Here is a 24,406-nt window from a genome sequence, read left to right as displayed (position 1 = left end):
GCTTCCATGCGGCTTGCTTCGCGTAGAAGACGACGCCCGTAGCAGATGACGCGCGAGCGCTCCGATGACGCAATGCGCGTGTTGAGAGCATATTCACTCAGCAGGCGCGATGCGCATGCGCTGAAACTTGCGCGCCGGGCCGTTAGGCTGCTCTGATAGTACCCGCTGCCACGCGCTCCGGCGTTCCCGCTAACTGTGATCAAGGTAGTACGTCTTTTTTTCGTCCTTAGACGATTCACACAATACCGTGCACAACAGCTCCTCATCACTGATCAGTGCTGGCTTATTATCAACCTACTTAATTGCACTTGACGTTTGAGCGCGGCTCGCCTAATTGTAATTGGTCAACAGATTGCACACGACCATATCGGCCACGCTTCAAAGATTTTCATTCTCGCCGTCTTGTACTTTTGCTTTCGAAAACCCCCCTGGCTCCACAACGTTGCCCTATTCGTGCTCCCACGGAATCTATTAGAGTAGATTTCGGACATAGCCATGGTTAATATAGTACATAAGAACACGTACAGATCTCCCCCTTTTATTGATAGCAACTCACCGGAACAGCTGGACGATCCAGAACTCCGTGGCCGATATATATAAATAATCTAAAGGCATCTACGCGCGACACACGTTCAGAACTTTGGCGCGGCGTCAATTCTTGACCGGTATCCAAGCGTGCGAAGGCACAAAGATGCGTCACTCGGCGTGCCAAGGAAGCTTTGATCACGCCGCGACACCGGCGACACGTTTTCGACGAGTTGTACCTTTTGATACGGCTTCACGCACATTGCACTCGCTAAACACATTCACACGGCGTCGGTTCTTGGTCGGTATCCAAGCGCGCGAAGGCACAGAGACACGGCACTTCGGCGTGCCAAGGAAGCTTTGAACACGCCGCCAGCCCTTCCTTTCGACGCGTTGTGCCTTTTTCCTGCGACACTGCACTTTCGTAAAATTTTCCACGTGTTCACAACGGCAAGTCTCAACAATACACAGAGTCTTCAAAAAACTTCTTCGGCGAATGATGACGAACGAGTAGAAAACGTGTTGTCAGCACGCTGGAAAACCGCAGCAAAGGCTAGCAAAAACGGCAAATCGTATCCCAAGCGAGTGAAGCCCGGTGGCTTCACTTGCGGGAGCGGCAAGCGCGATCCAGCAATTCATTGAGATCAGTGGAAGTAACCTAGAATATTGTACTTCAAAAGATCAGAGCTGACATTTGCGCGTTCTCGCTGCCTTTTCTCGCTCAGATAATTGTCATGTGAAATAATGAACTGTGGGCCTTTTAATGGGTTTTGGGTATTTAGATGATTATTTGCTTTAACATTATTCCTAGCACAAGAATAACAGAATAAATCCAGTTTTTGTCAATATCATAGAGTTATTATAATGTACGTCCGCAAAACATATAAATAAACGCCGTTCTCACCCTAACAACCCAAAGACAGAATCTGAGTCAGACAACTGAAGTGTGCGCGTTTTTTTACAGCAATGCTTTAATAGGACTTTATATTGCATCCAGTGTTTGACTGTTTGTCTACCTTGATAACGGTGTTAGAGATTTTCATATGCTAAAAATAAAAACAACATATGATACCTTTCTCGAAAGACTATTATGGTTAAATGGCACATTTTTTCTGATTGTGGCGTTAATTGGGGGCGTGCATTGCCGTGATTTGTATTAATAACAATAATATTAAAATTCAGATATTTTAATACTCCATTTTTTAAACTCTAATATAATTTGTTGCTTAAGATCCAATTTCAAACGCGTGAACAAATATGACGACCAAAAGTGTGCTAATTATCATCACTGATGCCAAATGCAGCATTTTTAATTGGCAAGTTAGAAAATAAAAATAGCCTAAAATCAATGAAAACGTTCTCGCTAATGTGAGAAATCCATGTAAAATTATAGGAATTGTGGGCAGAGCATAATTTGCTATCAAAGTGGCGACTTTTGGCAATCGGCAAGAGTTACAAAGTCGCCGCCAAAATCCTTCCAGATCAAATGCCCCAAAATAAAAAAATAAAAAATGAACCAAGAGTGACTTTTTTATTATTACCAATCTTTTTAAAACATTTAGTTACTTTCATTTTTACATGCCGTCGTTTTGCCAATCTCAGCCTTTCCAGTTCGAAGGAACGCCTACCCGCTTGCACGTCTGCTCACTGCAGCACGTCGCTGGCGTTAGAAGCCGGTGAAACAGTTGCGAGTATTGGTATTGCGTATACGAGTGAACCCAAGCGCTGTGCGTTTGCAATAGCGCGTGCGCGGAGCCCGATATTGCGATCTTTGATCGGAGCATGGTGGTGAGGTGCACGCACAACCTGGGGCACGCAACTCTAATGCGAATGCACAGCACTTTCGCTTGCTTCTGTACGCAGTACCAAAACTCTCGAGTAAGGTACAATCCCTTACCGGCTGCAGCACTACGTTGGGACAGTGAAGAGTGTTGTTTGCGTTCGGAAGTGACATTTCGAGAGCCATGATTGCGCGCAGTTCTGCCGTGCCCAGTGAACAGGAGAATTGGGGAACCCTCACTAGAGAGCTTTCCGTTTCTGCCGCGGGAGGGCGAGCGTCGAGCTGGAGACGCGAATATAGACTCGATCGTGCAGACTAAAAAAAAAAAAAGAGCAAAACGTCTCCTGCACAAACCAAACTCCATGTACCGTTTGTGAAAAAAATTTTAGATCTTTATACCATTCATTTTTTCATTTATATTTTTTATTTTAATTTATTTTTACTTCATTATTTTATTTCTTTTTGTTTTTATTTTATTTCTTACTCCATATTGTTATTTATTTATTATTTTCATCTAAAACCAGCCGTCATGGTCAGCATTTTGCATTCAAACGAAGAAATACGAGCATGTGTACATACTTGGTTTGCCTTCATTTTACTGCCGAGTTTTCAAAATGTAAATAATCAATTGGGTAAAAAAAGAGGACCCAGGACTTTACATATAATCTTAACATTTGTAATGCTTCCAGCGTGTCACTCGCTCGCCTGCTAGGATGCTCGTTTATAACCACTTACAGAAAACATTTTGTGGTAACAACTAGTGAAGTTTAATGGAGTTGAGCTAATATATAAATAGCCATAAAATAATTTATTAATGTTGATCTTACGCGAAACGGGGACAAAATTGAAGAAATCTACATCAGACAGGCCTCCCATGAACCCGTGAAAACCATCAGTTTCCACTGGTTGTCTCCCCATTCGACACAACTCGGAGCAAATTCGAGCCAGAGCTGGCGACGTTCTCGACCGAGCAGAGGCAGGCGGCACTGGAGCCCCACCCCTGAGGCCTTCTCACCACTGTTGCACTGGACACCGAGAGACATCTACGACTTGAGGTCCGTCGCAGTCACCAAGGAGCCAGGCATCTGCAATCCTTCCGTGCCTTCATTCATTTCCTTACGGGTTGATGCGCTACTAATGCCCCCATTTCCGTCCGAGCCAACTCTTCTTAAAGAACAAATGTGCCCTTCGATGCATTTTGTCTTTTAAATATGGGACTCAGGTATAACATTAACGTTTGTTTATTTGACGGTGCACATTTTCCATCGGAAACAATAAAAAACGGCGATGACTAGGCTTGTTTCGAGCCTTCGTGATTGTATCTCTGGGTAAGACGCCGGCGAAGCACGCCTTTCCTCTAAACCGAAACCAAAAACTGCGAATTTGACTCTGTTAAGAATGTCCTCCACTCCGAGTGAGACGGAATCACCCGGAGCGGGAGCAGCGCTTGCCGCCTTTTTTGCCACGCGCTTCCGGTGGGTCTTTCATATTGCGGGAGACTGTACACCTACGTGCCGCCAAATAAACGCGGAAAAAACAAAAAAAATTTAGCGCAATATTTACGTCGCGAGAGTCATTCGAGCTATCTGGAAACTTGCCTCTATCTCTGGGGTCTCAAATTAGAGCTGCATGTACACGGATGCGACCGGAGCGCATCCAATCAAGATTAGACAATTTTGATAGAAAGACGGGCTGCATGCGATTGGTCCCTGCTCAAGTCCATGCGCTACGGTCATGTAAACATAGCCCATGTTTCAGAATCGCTTCCAACTCAAAATGAGTTTGCCGACCCAAGTATCGTGCTACTAAATCTTTGTTTTGGCAAAAGTTCCTTTTTGCAAGATATGTGTCCTACTCCGGCAAATAAAAGAAAACAATTTTTGCGAGTTACGTGCCCCTTTAATGGAAGTTGCGTACGCAGTCCCCCCAAGGTACGACTACGTTCCTTTGAACAATGCTCTTAATAACCGACCGACTGCGGACGAGTTCCCCGCTTCCAAAGAACAGTCGTGCTTTCGCCGGGCATCTCATCGCACCCTGCGGAGCAGCTCGAAAGAAAGGGTAACCCTAGCTCTGATCTGGCAGTGTGTAGAAGCGAACGAGTTGCGACAGTGCCTTCCGGTCAAAGAAGGCCTGGGCCATTGTCCTGAACGCGTGGGAGTAACCGCGCTTCTCCGGAGTCACGTCAAGCGCGAGCAGTCCATTTTGTCCGTCCAACTCCGTCACCCTCAATTCAAAGTCCAAAGCCTTATCCACCTGATCCGCAAGGTCCCAGCTCAAGTCCGACATTGTCTTCTCCACCGTCAGCGGATCCGGATCAAACGCTTTGGCACGAGCCTCGACAGACACTCGGCGACGCAACGTCCACGTCCTTTTGATCGGGTGGCACTCTACGACGAGCAGGGTACGTCCTCTGGATCTTGGCGCGGCTGCACTGTTGGACACAAAGTCGTTGGCGATGCCGGATGCTGGAGCCGGTCTTACGGTGGAGCTGTCCGATGGAGCGACTTCGTCACCATTGGGAGACGACTCGGTGTTGGTGGACGGGTTCGCGTCGCCCGACGGGCCCACGTTGGGTGACGGGTCCAGGTTGGTGGACATGTTCACATTGCGTGACGAATCCGCAATGGGCGACGGGTTCCTTTTGGACTGCAGGCTTCCGTTGGACGACGGGTTCACGTTGGTCGATGAATTCGCAATGGGCGACGGGTCCGCAATGGGAGTGCTGGTTGCTTCTTTTTCTCGGTAGGCCACTCTGTAGTTTATGCGGTATGCAATGAGAAGCTGCAGGAGAATGCTGCAAACCTGAAAGGATGCAAAGATGGCCGATCACAATCGCGGCTCCTGAATGTCGCAATATCGTCATAAATAGGTTTGACCGCATGGGATGCATTACAAGAACAGGTTATTATCGAGTGCTTACCTTAATCAGCAAGTTTTTGAAGTAATTAGCTACTACTAGTGACATCCAGAGGTCATTCAAGAGGCCCCTTATGCAATGTTAAGGTTAAAGAATCTGGATTTTGTCCTCTCACACCCTAGAACCTCTCTAGAGTAAAATCTGCTTTGAGATAACCTCACTACAGTCGAACCCAGTTATAACGAAGTCGACGTGATCTCGAAATACGTTCGCTATACCCGTAAGAGGGATTAGCCCAAAAAGTCGAGATATTTTGCACACACTACACATCATGGTCACGCAGCACATAGCATCGGCTTTCGTAATCGGCGCTGTTCTGTTTTTGCATATTTGAAGTGCAACAGAGCCACGATAAAGCCGCTTTACATTTAATTACGATAGAAGTTACAATCGCACGTAACACGCTTGGCGAGTGCGCTCTGTAACACGCGTTGTAGCACGCAGCGTAACACACGTTGTAACACGCCTCAAGGCATGCTTCTTCTTCCAGGAGCTTGTGCACTGCCGGGGAGCTCACGCAAAACAAGGAGCTTCGGATGTGCACCATGTGTGCTCACTACCTTGCCACAACTGGACACCATCGAAGAAAGGCTAAAAGCACAGGGTCAAGAACTTCAGTCGTAAACCGGACAGACAGCAAAATAAAAAAAGACGGACAAAACAACAAAGAGTCTCAATTTGTTGCTGTTGTTTTGTCCGTTTTTTTTATTTTGCCGTGTCTCCGGTTTACGATGGATGGACAGCATTTCGTGAACATGGTACGTAGGTACAATATCCACTTTCAACAATCTGCAAAAAATAAAAAAAGGAAAAGAGAAACTATGATTGAAGGAAGCTCAACAACCTTTAATCAGTAATGTGATTGGCCTAGGCCAGGTTTGGAGCACCTTTCGGAGAAGCCAAAACAATGCTTTGGAGCAGCAGGTGTGGCCTTCGGAGCAGCCAAACCAGTGTTTTGGAGCTGCTAAGTGGCTTTTGAAGCAGATATTCTTAGAAAAGAAAAGGAAGGGCCCTTTGTGTTGTGTTGCGATGCGTTGTGGTGGAACTCGCTGCTTGTGTTTTAACTGCTCGGTCATCCCACAAGTATACAGTGCTGTAGGTGTTGCCGAGCAATTCCAAAAAACCGCTTGCCACCATTTTACTGGTTCCCGACGTGCCAGATTTTTGTTTAAGCAAACGTAAAACAATGGATTACAAGCGTCCCGCCTGGTGTCTGAAATCGAATTCGCATGCACGTGAGGGCAACTTCCGCACTTGCGCGTGCTCGAACGAGGCTGCACACACTAGGGCTAGACTGCTGCAGGAGGTGTAGGTAAATCAATTGCGCCTATTCTACCAGATTTTAGTACGGAGGGATTTAATCCATAAAATATAAAAAGAAGATGGTCCCCGTTCACACGACAGAGTAAGGGTACCTTAGTAAAGAGTGTTGGGCATCAGACTGGGAATAAACGGAGGATGAATGCATGGCACTGGCCAAACACTTTGTATTGGCCCAATCGTAATGTGAATAGCATCAAGAAGCAAGAAAAGCCTTTCTAGATGGCAGATGATCCCAAGCAGCACAGATTTTGGCCAAGCAATGGCCACTGTCTGGCGACGGTCTTTTGGCCAGTGGCCAAAGAGTGGCCATTCACTGGCCAATGCTTGGCCGATGGCTGATGGCCAGTGGCCATTGGCCAATGGCCAGATAAAGGCCAGTCACCGGCCAACTCTGTGCTACTTGGGGAAACAGAAGGAGCTGAAACGAGCGGTGCGACGCATCGTTTCCAAGTAAAAGGTTCATCTAGGAACCATTCGCCGACGCATCCGCGTATGCTGTCCCGAAATATGTTCACCATCTCCCGATGCATTTGGCATCCTCGGAGCGGCATTGTGGCTGCAATGGCCAGGACAAAATTCTAGGCAGTATATCTCAAGAAATGGAGAGAACCGATAAAATGTTGCTTCGAAGGTCCTTACCTAGTTTTTTGGAGTTGCTCTTGTTTTGCTTTGTGATCGCCGGCGGCAGGCGTCGAACGAGCTAGCTCTAAAATGAGGTGCTTCACTTCGACACTTCCGAAAATAAAACGTTCAACACCACACGCACTTGGAGAAACATATGCCAATGCGCAGAAGTCCGTTTGATAAGATTTAGAGCTCGATGGCGTTCCTGGTGTACGCCATTGCATCATACTTTAAGTGGGTGTAATTTTGATAGACACATTCAACGAAATGCACAATGACCAAACCTGCTAGCGTGAGTATATGTTTCTCGCTAACGTATTCCATCACGTTAATGTTCAGAATTAATCCGATAATGGCTACCTAGAAATATGAAATTTGTAGTTCATGGGTCCGAGGCAGTAAGCGTTAAGAGAGGTTGGCAAGCTCCCATTAACATAGGCCCTACCTTAGTTACTAAGAGTATGGAAGCAAAATTTTAGCATCCATTTCTTCGCGCAGACGTGGCCTCCTTTATGACAGCAGCTCATGAACACCAGTCTTTTGTCCGTGAACGCGAGAAAAGCAATTTTAAAGGGGCGATGCAACGATATTCCGTTGAAATGTTTTTCAATTTACGCGAGCTTACTGGCACTAGTGGGACTCGAGGATACTCGTACGCAAAGCCACTGGCCAAGAAAGTCATTTGTTGCGGCGTCATTTGAAGGAGAAAAGTGAGTGTTTTCATTCTATCTCTCCTTCGCAAAACTTGATGACGTAGCTGGGGGATTGCAGCATCCTCCAGCGACGATATTTGAATGTGGCTCATAGATTGGACCCGAGCATTGCGTGGGCACTCCATTTGAGCTCATGATCATCGATAGCTTGCAAAGCCCTCGGGTAGTGGCCCGCGTCCAATCGCTGCAATGACGACAATAGCCGAGCCATAACAATGTCTAGAACTCGGCGTGTGTCCTGTGCGTTGCCAACCCAAATACCGTGGAAGCCAATACTGGCAACTCCCGCGGAAAACGGGCGAAAAGTGATTGCAGCGCCCCTGGCGAGCTCGGAGTCTCCGCTAGCAGACAAATTCTCCAAAATGCATTGGTTTTGCCTATCTCCGTGCGAGGTGACCAACGAAAAAAAATTGTCACGGACATTCGCTGCTTTGAAAGTTAAAAAATGGGTGCCAGCTCATGAGTGAAGGACATTCTCTTCACGTGGGAAATATGTTACAGCTTTCTGGGTGCAATTTCGGAATTCTCTCGAAGAAAACATTCTGTCACAACTTATGTAAGCCAAGCAAAACACGAATGTAAGCCTTTGCGCTGTTTCGTGAAAAAGGGAAATGCATAAACATTTAAGAACATAGCTTCGTTTCAACTTTATTGTTCTTATCAGTCAATTCGTTTTGTCGTTGCAATTCCCATTTCTCATGAATGTCATGCTTATAACCGTTTCGTCGAACAGGCGAGCTGGCTATTCCCGTTAAGATTGTCTCCGGATGAAGAAGCAGAAGTCAATTTCGAACCACATACGTTACGGCGATGTCAGTTTGCTCCGAAAGAAGTCGTTGTGCATATGCAAATCTGACGCGATTATAGATTAACAAAATCGGAGTTACGAAAAAAGCAGACTTCTCGCACTTGCAAAGAAAGAAGGGGAGAGCGTCGTAGCCCCGCGAAAAAAAGGTGATTTCAGTCACGTTATTTACAGTGCACAAATTCCGATTATTAGCGCGGGGACGACCAACATCTTCTGCTTCGCTGCTTCTTTACTTCTACGATAAAGGCCGACACCCGTTGAACCGTCTCCATTCTTTCCACTTTTGAGTCGTCTTTCTTTTATATTTTTCAGGCGACGCCACTCTGCCGCGTTATTTCTTCCTCCTGCTTATATGTTGCTGTGTATATTTTTTGTTTTCTTTTTGCTTTATTTTTTTTTTTGCCTGATGTGGAAACCATCGCGTATCCTTGCTTTGTTTGACTTAGTTTTTACTCACTTTCCTTCGCTTCGGCGCTTACTACCCCCGGTTCGTCTGCGCTAGGCCCGGGCATTTTGAGGGCCGTCTGCAACTTTGCTGTTGTTGTTGTTGTTTTCTTCCACTGTCGTCTGCAATAACCTCCTATTTTCGCCTTCGATTGAGTTTCTAATCCAAAATCGTCATACGGGCTTTTTGATATTTATTAAATATATTAAGAAGTGTTAAGCTCGTTATACATTTTTATTCAAATTTTATTTGTGTACTCCGGCCGGCACGTCTGCTACGGGTCATCGTTTGTTGATCAACCGGCCGCATTCGAGCATACACCAGAGCATACTTAGAGATGGCAGGCATGCTATGTGCTGCCTACCATTGCAAGAGCAAGTTTGTGCGATGTGGTGGAAAATCTTTCTTCTGCTTCCTACGTCAACCTACGGACACCTACGTCAACAAGTACTTGAATGCACTTTTAAACTGCTTCGTCAAGCGAGTGAACGAACAACCCGCCAAAGTCACTGGAAAAAGAAACTCGAAAGCAAAAAAAGGTTACTCACTGCTAGCACACATAGAAGATTGCTGCCTGCGACCAAAACATTTCTGCGACTTTTTTTAACCGGGCAGTGTGAGCTGCACTACGTTATTTATTTCCCCTGTTTTGTTTTTAGTTCGTACCTACGCCGTGAAAGCAAATAAAGAAATGTACAACAAGCAGCTGAAAAAAAAGGGACGCTTTCTTCTTTTTTCATTAGTTTCGCCTGTTGCTTCCGCTTTGTTTGTCGTGAACTCAACACCGGTGGCGACCACCAGCTATTCATTTGCTGCTTTCCATTTTTCTTTTTTTTTTTTCTATAAGCGCCGCAACGATCGTCGTCGTTGAAATAGATTTTTTGCTAGCTTCTTTGTTTTATTCGCCGTTGTTTGCTCTCTTTCCCGTTTCTTTTTATTTTCGTCGGGAATGGCGACACCATTTTGTCTGCAAAGTTTGGTAAGTGTTTGCACGGTCATTTTTATCCTTACTTTTTGTTTTGTTTTTATGCTCCAGCAGCTCGTGCGCTTGCTCCGGTAATATTAACATGTCGTATTTGCATGTTTTAATGCTTACGACGTAGTTCGAGTAGCTAAACGCCTTTTTTCCGCTTCCCAGACGCGTTTGAAACGCATGTGATCCCCTGAGAGGCGTTTGAGACCACTAAATAAACTGCTCTATCTTTGTTTATGCGCGCGTTGTTATTCGAATGTCGTTACAGTTGTGATCAATGGATTCCGCTTTGCAAGCGGATTGACCGTAATAAATTGTTTCTGCTGTTAGGGTGACGAAACGGGGCTCGTAAAGCGCGAGGACGTCGCGCAGCCTATACTTTTCCATTGCGTCGACTGCTTCCGTAGACTCCGAGTCCGCTAGAGGCGCCACTGTCACGTTCGCCGCCGCTCCTATGGGTTTTCGGAGGAGTTTCCAGTATTGGCGAAGCTATATCGTATTTGGCCAACCCCAGAGCATGGCTATGATCAACATTGGCGGCATAGAATCGGCTCCAGATCACGTGGCCGCTTGTTCTGGCAGCGAGTTGAGGGGGTAAATGCTGCTCGTTTTTCTTTCATTTTTTCCGCGACTTGAATCGCGCAAGGTGAAAAACGAAAGGGTGTTTCACAGGCCCTTAACGTCAGGGATTTCTTCTAGGCGGTATTTGCGCAAAGTACAAAGATTGTTGCATTGACCGTTGAAAACGAATAAAACGATTTCCCAATACTGCCTGGTACTTGGGGGCCGAGCTGCGTTGGAATGTCTCACGTCGGGGGCCCATCGGGAGTGGCGCAGGGTGCGGCAAGCCCGATGGACCGAGCAGCGCCTGGCACACCTCTTAGTTCTAGTACACCAGACCTCGGGCATTCCCACTTGGTGGGTTGACAATGAAGCTGGTACCACCTAGCGACGACGATCGTAGTTACGGTACCCTCGGCCATTCATGGGCCCGTGATGTCCAAGCATGATGTCACAGGAAAATATCCCGAGACGCATCGCATTGTTTCGGTGGCCGATTTCAAGGTGCTCGCCAGAATCCGCCGGTTAAAACCAAAATATAGTCGTCTGCCGAAAATACGAGCGTGCGATTATCGTTTACGGATATCCTAGGTTATATTTCACCCGTTTTAAAGTGTTCCAGGGATATTTTGAGTTTCAATTCCGTACCCCAGGGACCTTTATGCATTGGGTCATGACATTCTCCAGCCCCCTTAACTAAAGGGACTTTAGCTCAAGGTAGTACTACCTTCCCACTGCCCTGTGAATGCAGTCAACAAGAATAGTAAAAACCCCAGAAAATGAAACACTCAAGGGTCCAAGGAGAGAGTGCAACTATAGACGGTGAGAGGTGAACAATGTGGTACAAGTTCTCCTCTAGCATGCCTATCATCGTGCTTTGGCTTCGTCCAAAAGTTACCAAACGTACAAAGCTCACACTGGAGGCCCAGCTTCTATCCTTCATCTGTCAACCATGGTCAAGTAATATGCTTTGTAGCCTTGACTGCGTTTTAAAGCATTATGCTTTTAGAAAAGTTGCTACGATGATAACGTGACATCGGGGCACACAATGACCTCGTGTCACGTCACGTTAGCCCACTTTACATTGTGCAACCTGTGGATGGCGTCACGTGACCACGTCACGGAGATGTGTGACACGATGCTGCGCCACTATCCGTTAGGTGACACAAAGCACTGCAAAGTCCCGTCATTCTTCCGCCCAAGTCCCGTCATTCTTCCGCAGTCTCACCTCCCGCGCCCAGACCAGCGCCGACGGGTAGTGGACCAGTTCCGGACCGGACATGCGGATGCGGGCTCGGTGCATGTCGCTCCCGACGCTCCGCTCGACGAGCCGCTTGGCCAACGGCGCCTGTAGGAGGTCCGCCACACCCACGGGTCCCCCAGCCATGTCCTCCGCCGCCAGGGCACACGACACCGCCAGCTTCTGTGTCAGCTCCAGACTCGCCGACGCCGCCACGTTGTGAGCCAGGTTCAGTGGGTCCTGGACAACCATCGGGCCATCCTGCAATTACCAAATGCCAGCACGTGTATGCGCAGTGTCTGCCACTTTGCCCGTTTGCACGCGGACATTAATTCCGTCCTTTTGGATAGAAATAAAAAGCAGCAACTATTTCGACATGCCTGTCAAAATATCTCAAATATTATTTTGACACCTACGACGTCATTTCCGTAAAACGTCAAAATAGTGGCTTCATTATTTCGATGTCCCGCGTTAATGCAGCCGTCGTGGCGGTAGCCATTAACCAAGGTGGTAGCAGTTTCATGGTTTTGCTCTGTTTAGTTTCTGATGGTGTTGTCGGTGTTGCGTCGATGGAATCACGTGTTGCGCGCCTAAGAAGTTTCGGTCCTAGTTGGCACTGTCTTATTCGACTCGGCAGTTGATCCTCTCCCACGTGACACGCCCGGCAGTCATCTCCGAGCTTGCATGCCATTTCTGCACACACGTAAAATTTTGAATCTAGAACAGAGGCAAGCTGGACATCCCTGTGTCTTGCCTGCACGTAACAGATGTAAGTGCATGTCACAAAAACTTGAAAGACCCTAAGCACTTATGAGTTGTGAATGCGAAACCATGAATATCCAATGAAACGCCGCGGAGCTTTGTGGTGCAAGTAATATTTTTGAGTTGTGGCAGAAGCACCACCGACGATGTGGATGATGGAGGTGACGGCATGTTGGTTGGCGTCGAGATGAGCAGAAGCCTCCGAGCGCGTGCCAACGTGTCCGTTTTAATTGGCGTGGGGCCCGTAGTGGCATGGGGTTGTGGCGGTTAGTTTTATCGTCGTGCTGGCGGCACCACGGTGTAAGAAAGGAGGTTAGGTGAAGACAGTCCCCATCCGGACCCCAGCGAGCGCGCAACCGGTTTTCGTTCGCCTCTTCTCTCTCTCTCCTAGAGCTCTTTCCCGCGCTGCTCCCGTGGCGCTATTGTCAGGGGGCCCACTCGGACCACTCCGGGGGCCTCCGTCAGCTTTGCCTTCCCGATTGTTCCCGCATGTTTTGATGGCAGAAACCGCCTCTCGTTATTCAACTGCCGAGTTTCTGATTTCAAAATGGGCAAGAAGTGCTTCGTGCCGAACTGTGGTTCTGGGTACCGTTCGTGTAAGGAGAAGGCCTCCTTATTTAAGGTGCCCACAGACCCTGATCGCCTCGCATTGTGGGATCGTGCAATTCTGCAATATGACCGCAAGCTGCAGCCCGGCGATTGTGTGTGTGAAAAACATATTAGTCCACACCTGATTTCAAGGACCTACCATGTGGAGCACGAGGGGAAAGTGCTGTTGGACGCACCAAAAAGGTCAGTGCTATCCACGGAAGCAGTGCCATCGATTTTCCCGAACTGTCCGAACTACCTGTCAACGTCGTCCAAGCCACCTCGGAAAGCACCGAGAAAGCGACCGCTCGCTACCCACGTAGCATCCCCCAAGCGGCGTTGCTCGCTGAACGTGTCGCAGAGTGAGTCCACCACAGTACTTGACATCACTCTACCAGTGGAACCTGCACCGGCCTGTTGTAGTGATGACCCAATTCAAGGTGTGGGAAGAAAAAAGGAAACCAAACCAGTGGAAGTGTGTTCCCTTTATCCTGTGCAAACTGCAACCGATGCACTGGAGGAGGAAAAAATGTCTACAGAAGGTGAACAAGGTGAGAACCTCTCAACAACTACAGGCCCGTCCCTGTTTTTTACGGCACTCTTTGCGACTGCTGAAGATGTGGTACTTCCGAACAGCGCCTGGGGAACCCACCTGACAGACGCTTTTGGAACAAAAACTATAGTGTTTTCGAAGCTGCAGCCAAGCCGGATTCATGGAGCAGAGCCGTCGCAAGCGAAGACGATGACCGTGTCGTGCGATTTTGACAAGCTTCGACTGAAGACATTCATCTGGGGTAGCTGCGTGGACCTTGACGACAAACTTCAAGCCTCCGAAATCACGAGCACTTCAGACCTCACAGCAGCACTTCAAGTGTTCGACGACCTCCAAGCTTGCGAGGGAGGCCCAGTGGGGGACAACTACCCAAATCTTCATCCTGAATGCGCCTACATTGATAGGTGGGGTGTCTGGCGTCACATTCGGTGTTCCTTCTACACAGCTGGCACTCAGTGTGAGTGTTGTTTGCGGCTGCGGGACACATTGCGAATTCACGCTTCACGCAAGAAGAATGCCAGTGGGAAACGCACGAGACTTCTTCTCAGCCCTTCCAAAAAAGCCAAGGTTGATACCTTACGCAAAGCCAGAATATCTGTTTTCAGATCGAAAGTGCGACTTTTGAAATGGAAAAATAAGGTCAAGCAAGAGCTGTCAGCATGCCGCAGTAAGCTAGCCTCACTGGACGATGAGACAGTTGCCTCCGTTGCAGCAAAAGCCAACCTGCCGGAGCCACAGTGCCTCGTTTTGAAGGCGTGCATGGCTGCAAGTCGCCAATCAAAGCAAGGGAGGAAGTACACCGATGACTGGATCCTTCTTTGTTTGCTTCTTCACATCCGTACGCCATCGGGCTACAGGTTCCTGCGAGAAAGCGAGGTTCTTCCATTGCCTTGTGTAAGGACAATAAGGCGCTACATATCTATGGTGGGGTTCGATACCGGCTTTGACGAGAACTTCTTTGCAGCCCTCAAGAAGAAGTTGCTGGAAAAAAACGAATTTCAACGACACGGCATGGTTTTCTTCGACGAGATGCAAGTCCGGAAAGCGAAATATTTGAGCTCAAAAACTATGTCATATGCCGGCCTTAGCGGCGATGGTGACAGTGCCACGTCTGAAGAGCTTGCTGACCACGCCTTAGTGTTTATGTTCTGCCCGTTTGGCGACAGTTATGTCCAACCGATCGGCGTTTTTGCTTCCAAGAATGCGTCAAAAGGTATGCTAGTGGCGCAGTTGCTGCTTCAAGCGATCGTCATGTTGGAGGAAGCAGGAGCTAAGGTACACGGATTTGTGTGTGACGGAGCCAGCACGAACCGAAGCATGTGGAACATTTTGGGGATCAGTGGCAAAATAGGGAACTGCAAAAATTTTTTTGAACATGCCAGTGATCCATCTCGGAAAATCTTCGCGTTCTCTGATGTACCACATCTGTTCAAGTGCATACGGAACAGGCTGAAGAAACAGAGGTTCTTGAAAAAGGGTGGAGCTTGGATAAAGTGGTTGGATTATGCGGCAGTGTACAAGCAGGACCTGTTAGTGCCAGCTGGCTTAAGGGTTTGCCCTAAGATCACCAGCTCTCACATATACCCTTCAAATACCGAGATGATGAGAGTGAAACTGGCCACACAAGTTTTCAGCCGTTCCATGGCCTCCGGGATGGAGTATTACAAGGAGCGGAATGTTTCCGAGCTGTGGAACTGCGATGCAACTAAGGAATTTACACTGTTTCTCAATGATTTGTTTGATGCGATGAATCACCGTTTCAAAAAAGAAGGAGTGACGTGCCAAAGCAGTGATTTTGGCATGATCATATATGGGCAAAAGTGGCTCGACGAGTGGGAGCACGAGCTGGTCAACAACGCGATTGTGAAGGACATGTTCCTAACAAAAAGCACGGGTGAAGGCTTGAGAGTGACACTGCAGTCCACAAAAGACATGTGCACCTTTCTCACACAATCCTGCAACTTCGGGTATGTGCTAACCGGAAAGTTCAACCAGGACCTCATTGAACGCTTTTTTGGAAAAATACGACAAGCTGGGTGTCAAAACGACCACCCAACCATGCCAACGTTCCTGCAGTTGTACGAGATGTTGTCTCTTTACAGCCTCTTAAAGCCTCCAATGTTTGGCAACTGTGCGGTGGTTGAAGGAGAGAAGCCAGCTTTAGATGTTTCTAATTTCAGAAGTCTTTTTCGCTCAGGAAGCCAGAAGGACAACGTTGACTTTGTGACGGAGGTAAAAAAGAGGTTGGATGAATTTATTCTGCAAGAAGAATGGGAATGCGAAGACGTTGCATCCACACTAAAGTCATCGGTGCCAGAGGTCTCAGACTGCATTGTTTATTATTTATCAGGATTCCTCAGCAGGAAAATGACAAAAATGACCAGCTGTGACTCTTGCTTGGCCGCATTCACTGTGACGAGGAGTGATTCGGCAGAAGCTGCCCTGACGAACTGCAAGAGCAGAGGGGGACTTGTACACCCTAACATTCACTTCCACCGGATTTTGAAATCTGCCGAGGAGTTTTTTTCGAAGAACACAGATAGACAAGACGTTTACTGGGGCACCATTGATTATGTTCTGGAAACCTGCGCCCTGTCATTTCCATGCGGTGAGCACAAAGGGGACGTCATTTCCCAGATACTCCACTTTTATGTGAGCATGCGCATGAGGCAGCACTGCAAGCACGTAAGCTCCTCGCTGAAAAAGGAGGCGCAAAAAAAGAAGAAAGAAGCACGACTTTGTGCTAGCTGAAAGAACTGGCGACTGATTCATTTTTGTTTGGTTTTGAAAAACGTGAACTTCACGAAATTGTTCACTCACCCATTTCTGCAAATGTGCAAACGTGTTTATCTATAAAATATGTAGCTTGCGTTCACTCATTCCTGGGTTGTAATGGTTCCATATGTTGAATAAATGTTCCTGTTCGCTATAAATTCAATTTAGACCTGAAAAGGTTTGACCAGTTTCCAGTACTTTTACTGCCTCCATTCTTGAAATCTTGGTAAAAAGGTCATAGAACATGTTACAATACCATAATATTTCGAAAGTATGTATAACTCCCCTGTTCACGACTTTTATGAGTTTAGACGGGAAGGAAATGAAAATGTTGTATTTTAAGTTCTATACTTATCAGAAACGGGGCTGTGACAGAAGGGACCTCTGCGTCACAAGGAATTACAGCGTTTTCGCCCATTTCATGCAAGCGAGATGCTTCTTGTGTCGAAGCTTGAAGAAATAATAAAATTAATAAATACGTTTGCAGACACTTTTTGATAAAAGACCACTGTGTAAAGAAGGGAGCGTACTATTAGGTGACCAGGTTTTATTCGCTGACCATCTTTGTTGAAGGAGGTACGAACCAAAAATTTGATACTAGCCACATGAAGAAATAAGCGACTGCGGCGCCATGTAAGATTCCTACGGCGTTTGCAAATCGCTACTGCGCTGAGAAACGCTTTGTTTACGTGACAGCGCACAAACGTAGAGCCTTAAAAGTCTTATATGTTTGACTTCCCATCGTGCAGCTCCCCTCACATCCTCGAATAAACAGAGCGGCACTTTGTAACGAAGTGCATGCTGTTGGCATAGTAGTAGGTATACGCATACTCTGTTCCACCATAAGTACGAGCGAAGCCAAACCTATAAGCGCGAGCGGCTCACTTCGTACATGAATGACGCGCAAGTGCAATGAAAAGGTTGTTCAGGGAAACGTGCTAGCGCTTCTACCTTTGTATGCGCTCGCATTTCGGATGAAGCAAAGTATAGCAGCGATGCCAGAGTCACTGGGGAACTGGGCACCTCAGGAATGACTTCAAAAAACGCGATCTTTGCCGAATACCCGAGGCGGCCGGCCCCACTGGCCGCCGCGCTCCTGACGACATATCCGAGGCCACCTGAGTGAAGCGCCCCCTACGTCAAAGAGCACTGGAGGCGAGAGTTGGCGCGAACGTCTTCTGGCCGACTCCCCGGCGGAGAATCCTCACCTAACCTCCTTTCTTACACCGTGGGCGGCACTAAAGCCCCCTATCCTGGGAAAATTGGCGCCATTCACTGCCGTGGAATTGCTCGAGACACGTGTCACGAACCACTTCTTGGAGGAACATGGCGTCTGAAATCTAGCTCAGTGCTGAGCTGTGCCGTCGTCCCAAGGGCTGCATGTTGCATGTGCCTCGTGCATCGACGCACATTGCGCTACTTTTAAAACGTGAAGAGGCTTTAGGCGGCACGGACACGCAGCGCCACCTGGCGGCGGTCATTGAAACTGACGCAAGCAGCGGCCAATAAGAGCCTCGTTGCCCCTCGCCAGCCAATGGGACCTTTGGGATCAGGGAAAATAGGTGCCGTTTTTGTGCGCTGATGACGTCGGCTCGCTCCATGGGACAGTTAAAGCTTTCACATTAATATAAGTGCAAACACTGCGTAACACTTGGAGTTTGGCACGCTTGTTGTGCCCTCATCACCGTGCTTCTTGGTATGGTTGCGCCTTGCATCTAACTAGCGCCGTTTTAAACCGGGTTTCGAGAGTTCCTCGCTTACTTCTTTTTGGTTCACGTATAACGAGTGGGTTAACTTCCGAACATTGTTAAATAAAACGTTGTTAATGCAAACTCCACCATGTTTTTTGATTGGTGATTCTTACATTGCCGGCATCTACGGCGGCCAACTGCGCCGCAGTTGATACACGCATTTTACGACAGCAAATGTCGTCCTATCAAGTGCCAATTTTATGACGAAAGATTCCTTTGTCTGTATAAAACATGAAAAATAAATCATGAAAAGCAACGATGCCATATTTGTAATGTTTAGAACAGCCAAGCATTACATGCGGCCTGGTAACTCATGTACTGTGACAAGCTTCTTAGGGGCAAAGCTCCTTAGGGTCTAGCCTTGTCTGTCCGGTGTCCGTGCTCACATTGATTGCACTGCCTCCGGGATTGGCCCACTTTTAAAATAAAAAACTTACGCCGGCACGGGGGTTCGAACTCAGGACCACTTGCTTACGAGCCAGATGTCTTAGCCACTACGCTACACTCCAATGTTGCATGTAGCCGCTCAACGTCTATACAGGAGAGGGCGCTGCGGTCAAATGCGTATATAACCGCGTTACACTTTACATGCATTGGCTCAACGTCTATAGACGAGAGGGCCCTGCGGTCAAATGCTCAACTGCGTATACAACCACGATCCATACCACACATTCTCTTTCTGACATGGACCGTTGACCTAAGCGGTGGAGATGCATTCCCACGGCTTCTAGTAGATCCAAGCTGATCCGCTAGAAGAACCACTGGCTCTGCATTTTACCGACCATAAAGCAATGATAATGAAGTCGAAACGCAACCCGGAACTCAGCACTACCTATGAGCAAAAAAAAAAAAATACCAGCACCATCAGCACTACATATGAACAATAAAATCAGTATCATCAGCACCACCAGAGCTTCGCCCCAATCAACATCATTCACCACGTAGAGGTGCGGCCTCTTTTTTGCATTCTTCATCAGTTAAAAGGTCATAAATTAAAAAAGTCAAATTTGGGGGTTTTACGTGCCAAACCTACGACGGGCATCTGGCACGCCCCAGCGGAGGACTGAGGATTAATTTCGAACACCTGGGGATCTTTTGACGTGCAACCGAAAGCTCGGTTACCACGGCGCCTTCTCCGCAATAAGCCTCCGTCCTATTGCGGGCACCTCGGTCGGGATTCAAACCCGCCACCTGGGGATCCGTAGGCCGGCGCTCTTGCCTCGGAGCCACCGAGGCAGCTACTTAAAAGGTCATAAAACTCCAGTCGATCGCGCAACTTTGTCTTTGTAAAATACATGTCGAACTGCGATGCCCCCTTCAAGCAAGATGATATTTGTTTGATCGCACCTGTCCATCATTTTCCAGTCCGGACTCTGAAGGCTCCAAAGCTCCAGAATGCTCAAATTGAGAAGCCCGAAAAAAAATTTTAATATTGTGATGGGGACATCAAAACGATTTTGAAAATGTTTTAACGTCTTTAGGAAGTGGCGTCACTGACTTCAAAATAATACTTGAAATTATTTTGAACATCGACGTCGAAATTGTCACTGCCTTAATAAAATGCGCAAGCGTGGCGGCAACGACGACAGGACTTGGTAAGTATGGCTGGGGATGTTTTGGGCCACATAAACTCACGCCTTTCGGAGTTGCCCCGGCAGCATCTACCGTATTTACTCACATAATAAACACACTGGCATAATAAACGCTCCCCCCACAACAGGCATCAATATTTCGACTCTTTTTTCCCCTCCCGTAATCAACGCACTTCCAATTTTCGGATCCGTGAGTCTCGAATTGCGTCCAATTTATCAAGCCACCAAGCCAGTTTTCTTTTGCCGCCAGGTGGCCAAGCCAAGTCAAGCCAGGCAAGGCCACTCACGTCACATGCACAGTGGCTCACGTAACGGCCGCAAGTGCATAGTTACCATAGTTACGGAAGTGATCAACCGTGAAACCGAGCGTCGTGCACACTTGACAAAATTTGAGTCGAGGAATTGCCGAGCCCCGGATATTATCTGCCTATCGGATGCATCGATGTTAACAAACAAGCCTTCGTCTGTGGTCAGCTTTCGGACAGTGAAATCGTGAAAGTGGTTAGGCCTAATTTCACACACTCCGGTAAATGTGTTTATTTCATCTGCAGCAGAACGGCACAGCGAGATGCACGTTGCCCCATAGGCTGAGAGTGTCTGGTAGCCTCTCGGTGAACGAAACTTGATCCATGCAAGTGGGCTTCGGAAGTCGGGGGTTGGACTTCATACAAGTTCTTATACGCTTAGTCCAGATTATACCTGAGAGTGCGGTCGGGAATTGGACTCGGGACGAGTTCTTATACTGGTAGTCGCGGATTACACCCGAGCGTGCCCGCCAGATACTAGCAATATATATCGCCTAAGAACGGTTGTGGTTGTGTTGCTTTTCGTGCAGTGAGCTTCGTAGGGCGCTTTTCCTTCGGCAAAAAGCACCCCGAAAGCGCCCTAAAAAGGTTTGCAATTTCATAAAGCATGGTTATTGTGGCGTGCCCATGACCAGCCGTGGGTGTGCCTCCATCACTGGAGACGTGCCACAGTACCTTGCCGTGTCATATTGGCACCTAATACAACATTTGCACGTAGTGTGTAAATGCAAACATTTTACCCCGTGTAATGAACGCTCTCCCCCCCCAAATATGCGTCAATTTTTCGGGAAAAAAAGAGCGTTGATTATGCGAGTAAATACGGTATCGGGGCCATTTTAGCCGCTCATGGGTCGACTTCTCCATTGTCGCTTAAGTCCAAATTCTTTTAATTTTTCCTTAAGGGCCCTTGTGTGACGGCATTACACACAGAATGGGTCACGCAACAAATTATACAACGAAATTTTGGAAACACAAAAAACAAAAGAACAGAACACTACCGCGAACAAAACCTGAAAAGTAGTGACACTGGGAACCTATTCAATAGAGTGAAGATGCAAGATGACGGAGCTTTTAGAAACCACAGGGTCCATGAATAATACGAGAGATTCTGGAAGAGCGTTCCAGTCCACAATTTTTAGTGGTAGGAATGATTTGTTAAAGGTTTTACTCGAACCGGATATGCGTTGAAAATTGAGGGAGTTATTCAGGTAACGAGATGACCGTGTGGGATTAAACAGGGATGGACTTCTAATGGCGGGATGATAATGATGAAGCTTATGAAGCAAGAAAATTAAGGCCTCGCAGCGTGCCACGAGAGTGGATACATTTAAGCTTATTTCATCGAAGAGACACTGGCCGTATAATCGTAGTCAGAGGAAATGTAGCAGGCCGCTCAGTTATCAACTGCTTCGAGACAAGCTATTAAGTAATTTTGGCGAGGATTCCAGATTGTGGCAGCGTGTTCTAATTTTGGTTGAATAAAGGTTTCGTAGGAAAGCTTCCTAAAATTAGAAGCAGCAGCACTCGGGCAATGCCAGATGTAGCCAAGGGTCCTTGCTGCATCCAAAAGAAATGGTGTTAATACGGCTAATCCATGTCAGATCAGTAGTTTGTATGACACCGAGATATTTGTACTCATCGACCTTCTCAACATTCTTGTCATCTCAACATATAGTGGAAGGAAGAAGGGGCTCTCTTTTGAGAAAAGCCAATTAGTTTGCACTTTGATTTATTTAATAACATCAGTCAGTTGTTACATTATTGGGATACTCATACTAGCACGTGGGTCAAAGGGATCGATGGCCGCTTCGAGGGATGGCATAAATAGGTTTTTAACTTATCGCGCTAGGATTTAGTACAGAGGTGCCTGAAGTTGGTGGAAGCTTACGCTAAAATAGTGGAAAGATTGGTTCACCCGAGTAAATCGAGAAAAATAAAGAATATGTTTTCCCTATACTTTGCATGTACACTAAAAAATTATTACACGCTACTGTGGCGCTTATTTGGGCCAAATGAAGCCAAGTATAGGTGAGCCAATTCTATTTTCTTTCCATTTCACAAATTTTTCAATCGTAGTAAATGCCAGAATAGTCCACAACAATTTGCTGATGACTTTGAGATAAAAGGATGGCGATAAATTTTCCACAGACAAAACCCGTTTTTATTTTCTTTCTTATGACTTCGGAGGTTTCATGTATTCATGCTCTCAATTAATGAATGCACCAGCTTTCAGCACCGCTGTAGTAAATCCCGGCGCGATAAGTTAAAGGGGCCCTGCAACAACTTTTTGACTGGTTTTTAATTTGCACCGAACCTGAGCGCACTGAACGTGGTAACTTAAAGAAACTTTTCTTTTCTCAAATTTCGCTTTATTTTAAAAGTTATAGGAAAATTAGAATTGCAAAAACAAGCGAAAAAATAACCTCCTTCATGACGTCGTAGGTCCTGGCTTGAGTGGCCGTGAACTAGAGGAGGGGTAGTGAGCTCATCGAGCCCTCACGGCTGCAGCACTCCGTGTTGACGGCTCGAGAGGGCGCCACTAAAGCACGTGTTGGACAGGCTGTATGAAACGGGCAGCCAGGGCGGCTCGCATCGCTTTTGCTTCGCCATTAAAGACTAATTCGGCATAACACTTCATTGGCCACAAACGACAGCAAACACAGGGTAAAGATCAGTTTAGAACGGGAGCCACTTCGCACTGCCATACTGCCAAATGGCCAAATCGCCAGCCAAGCCCGCGCCGAAAGCCTTCGGAACGGGTCGGATCCTCGAGCCGCTATGCGACCGCAGCGCCGCCGCATACATCCGGGACCTTTCTACGCTTGCTGTTCGTTGGCGCCTCATCCCACTAGCCCTTTCTAGTATGCACCGTTTTTTCTGCCGCTTGGTGGCAGATTTGTCGACAGGTCTTTTCTTGTTTCCGTACCTTATAAATTGTATTTGTTTCTTTTCTGATATAAAATACTGAACAAAAACTACTTTCATAAATAATTTAGACGGTTCGTGCTACTTATATTTTGTATCTCGACTAAAAAAAAACTTTTAGCGGCTCTGACCAGCAATAAGCCCAGGACCAAAGACGTCACATATCGCGCGCTTTCGGCAACGCGGGTCGCCCTTGTCGGCGGAGGAGGTTTCCGCGTCGTCGGTTAAAATATGAAGCACTGATATTTAGTTACTCTATCCGTGCCCGCTGGCTTGCCCGAACCCCAAGAGAGGCGGAAACCGCAAAAAAGGTGGACGCTTAAATAAGATTGCAGGGCCCCTTCAAGAAACCAATTTATGCGGTCAGTTTAAAGTGTGTTCAATCCCTTTTGCCTACGCCATACATGTACTATCACGATTAGAGATGCTGCAAAGTTTTTGCGAACTTGAGGTTCGAAGATCGAACCAAGGGGTTCGAAAGGTTCGCAAAGTTTTGAAACATAAACTTATTACATAAAAAGTTTCACAATTTTCTAACTTTAAAATTTTTTAGATTTAAAGGGGCCCCTGCAATCATATTTAAGCGTCTACCTTTTTTGCGGTTTCCACGTCTCTTGGGGTTCGGGCAAGCCAGCGGGCATGGAGAGAGTAACTAAATATCGGTGCGTCATATTTTAACCGGACAAAGCGGAAACCTCCTCTACGGACGGGGCGACCCGCGGTACCGGAAGCACGCGATATGTGACGTCCTTGGTCCTGGGCTTACTACTGGTCAGAGCCGCTAAAAGCTTCTTTTTAGTCGAAATACAAAATATAAGGGGCGCAAACCGTTTCAATTATGTATAAAAATAGATTTTGTTCAGTATTTCAGATCAGAAAAGAAACAAATGCAGTTTATAAAGTACGGAAACAAGAAATGACCCGTCGACATACCCACCACCAAACGGTGGATAAGGCGGCGCATACTAGAAAGGAGTAGTGGGATCAGGCGCCGACACGGAAAGGTCCCGGGTGTATGCGGCGATGCTGCGGTCGTATCGACTGGAGGATCCGACCAGTTCCGAGCGTTCCCAAGGCCTTCGGCGAGCAGCTTTGGTTTGCCTTTTGGCCTTTTGGCGGTATGGCAGCGCGAAGTGGCTCCTATTCTGAACTGATGTTTACCCCGTGTTTGCTGTCGTTCGTGGCCAATGAAGTGTCATGCCGAATTAGTGTTTAATCGCGCAGCAAATGCAATGAGAGCTGC

General features: G+C 47.2%; 1 protein-coding gene across 3 annotated transcripts in view; it reads right to left on the bottom strand.

The window, feature by feature from the left end:
• Positions 1-4,182: 4,182 nt before the first annotated feature.
• The window catches only part of LOC8053594 (speckle targeted PIP5K1A-regulated poly(A) polymerase), a 66,895-nt gene continuing 46,671 nt past the window's right edge, over positions 4,183-24,406 (bottom strand). For all 3 annotated transcript variants that reach the window (XM_029971124.4, XM_029971127.4, XM_029971126.4), the window contains 2 exons: positions 11,901-12,173; positions 4,183-5,110 (listed from right to left, as the gene is read on the bottom strand). In XM_029971124.4, coding sequence (XP_029826984.2) covers positions 4,373-5,110; positions 11,901-12,173 — 1,011 coding nt within the window. In that variant the 3' untranslated portion in view covers positions 4,183-4,372. The remainder of the gene's footprint in view (positions 5,111-11,900; positions 12,174-24,406) is intronic.

Source organism: Ixodes scapularis, unplaced genomic scaffold, assembly GCF_016920785.2.
Source record: "Ixodes scapularis isolate PalLabHiFi unplaced genomic scaffold, ASM1692078v2 PGA_scaffold6__148_contigs__length_123643588, whole genome shotgun sequence".
Lineage (NCBI taxonomy): Eukaryota > Metazoa > Arthropoda > Arachnida > Ixodida > Ixodidae > Ixodes > Ixodes scapularis.
The sequence above is the reverse complement of the archived record's forward strand: the minus strand, read 5'-3'. Positions and strand labels throughout refer to the sequence as shown.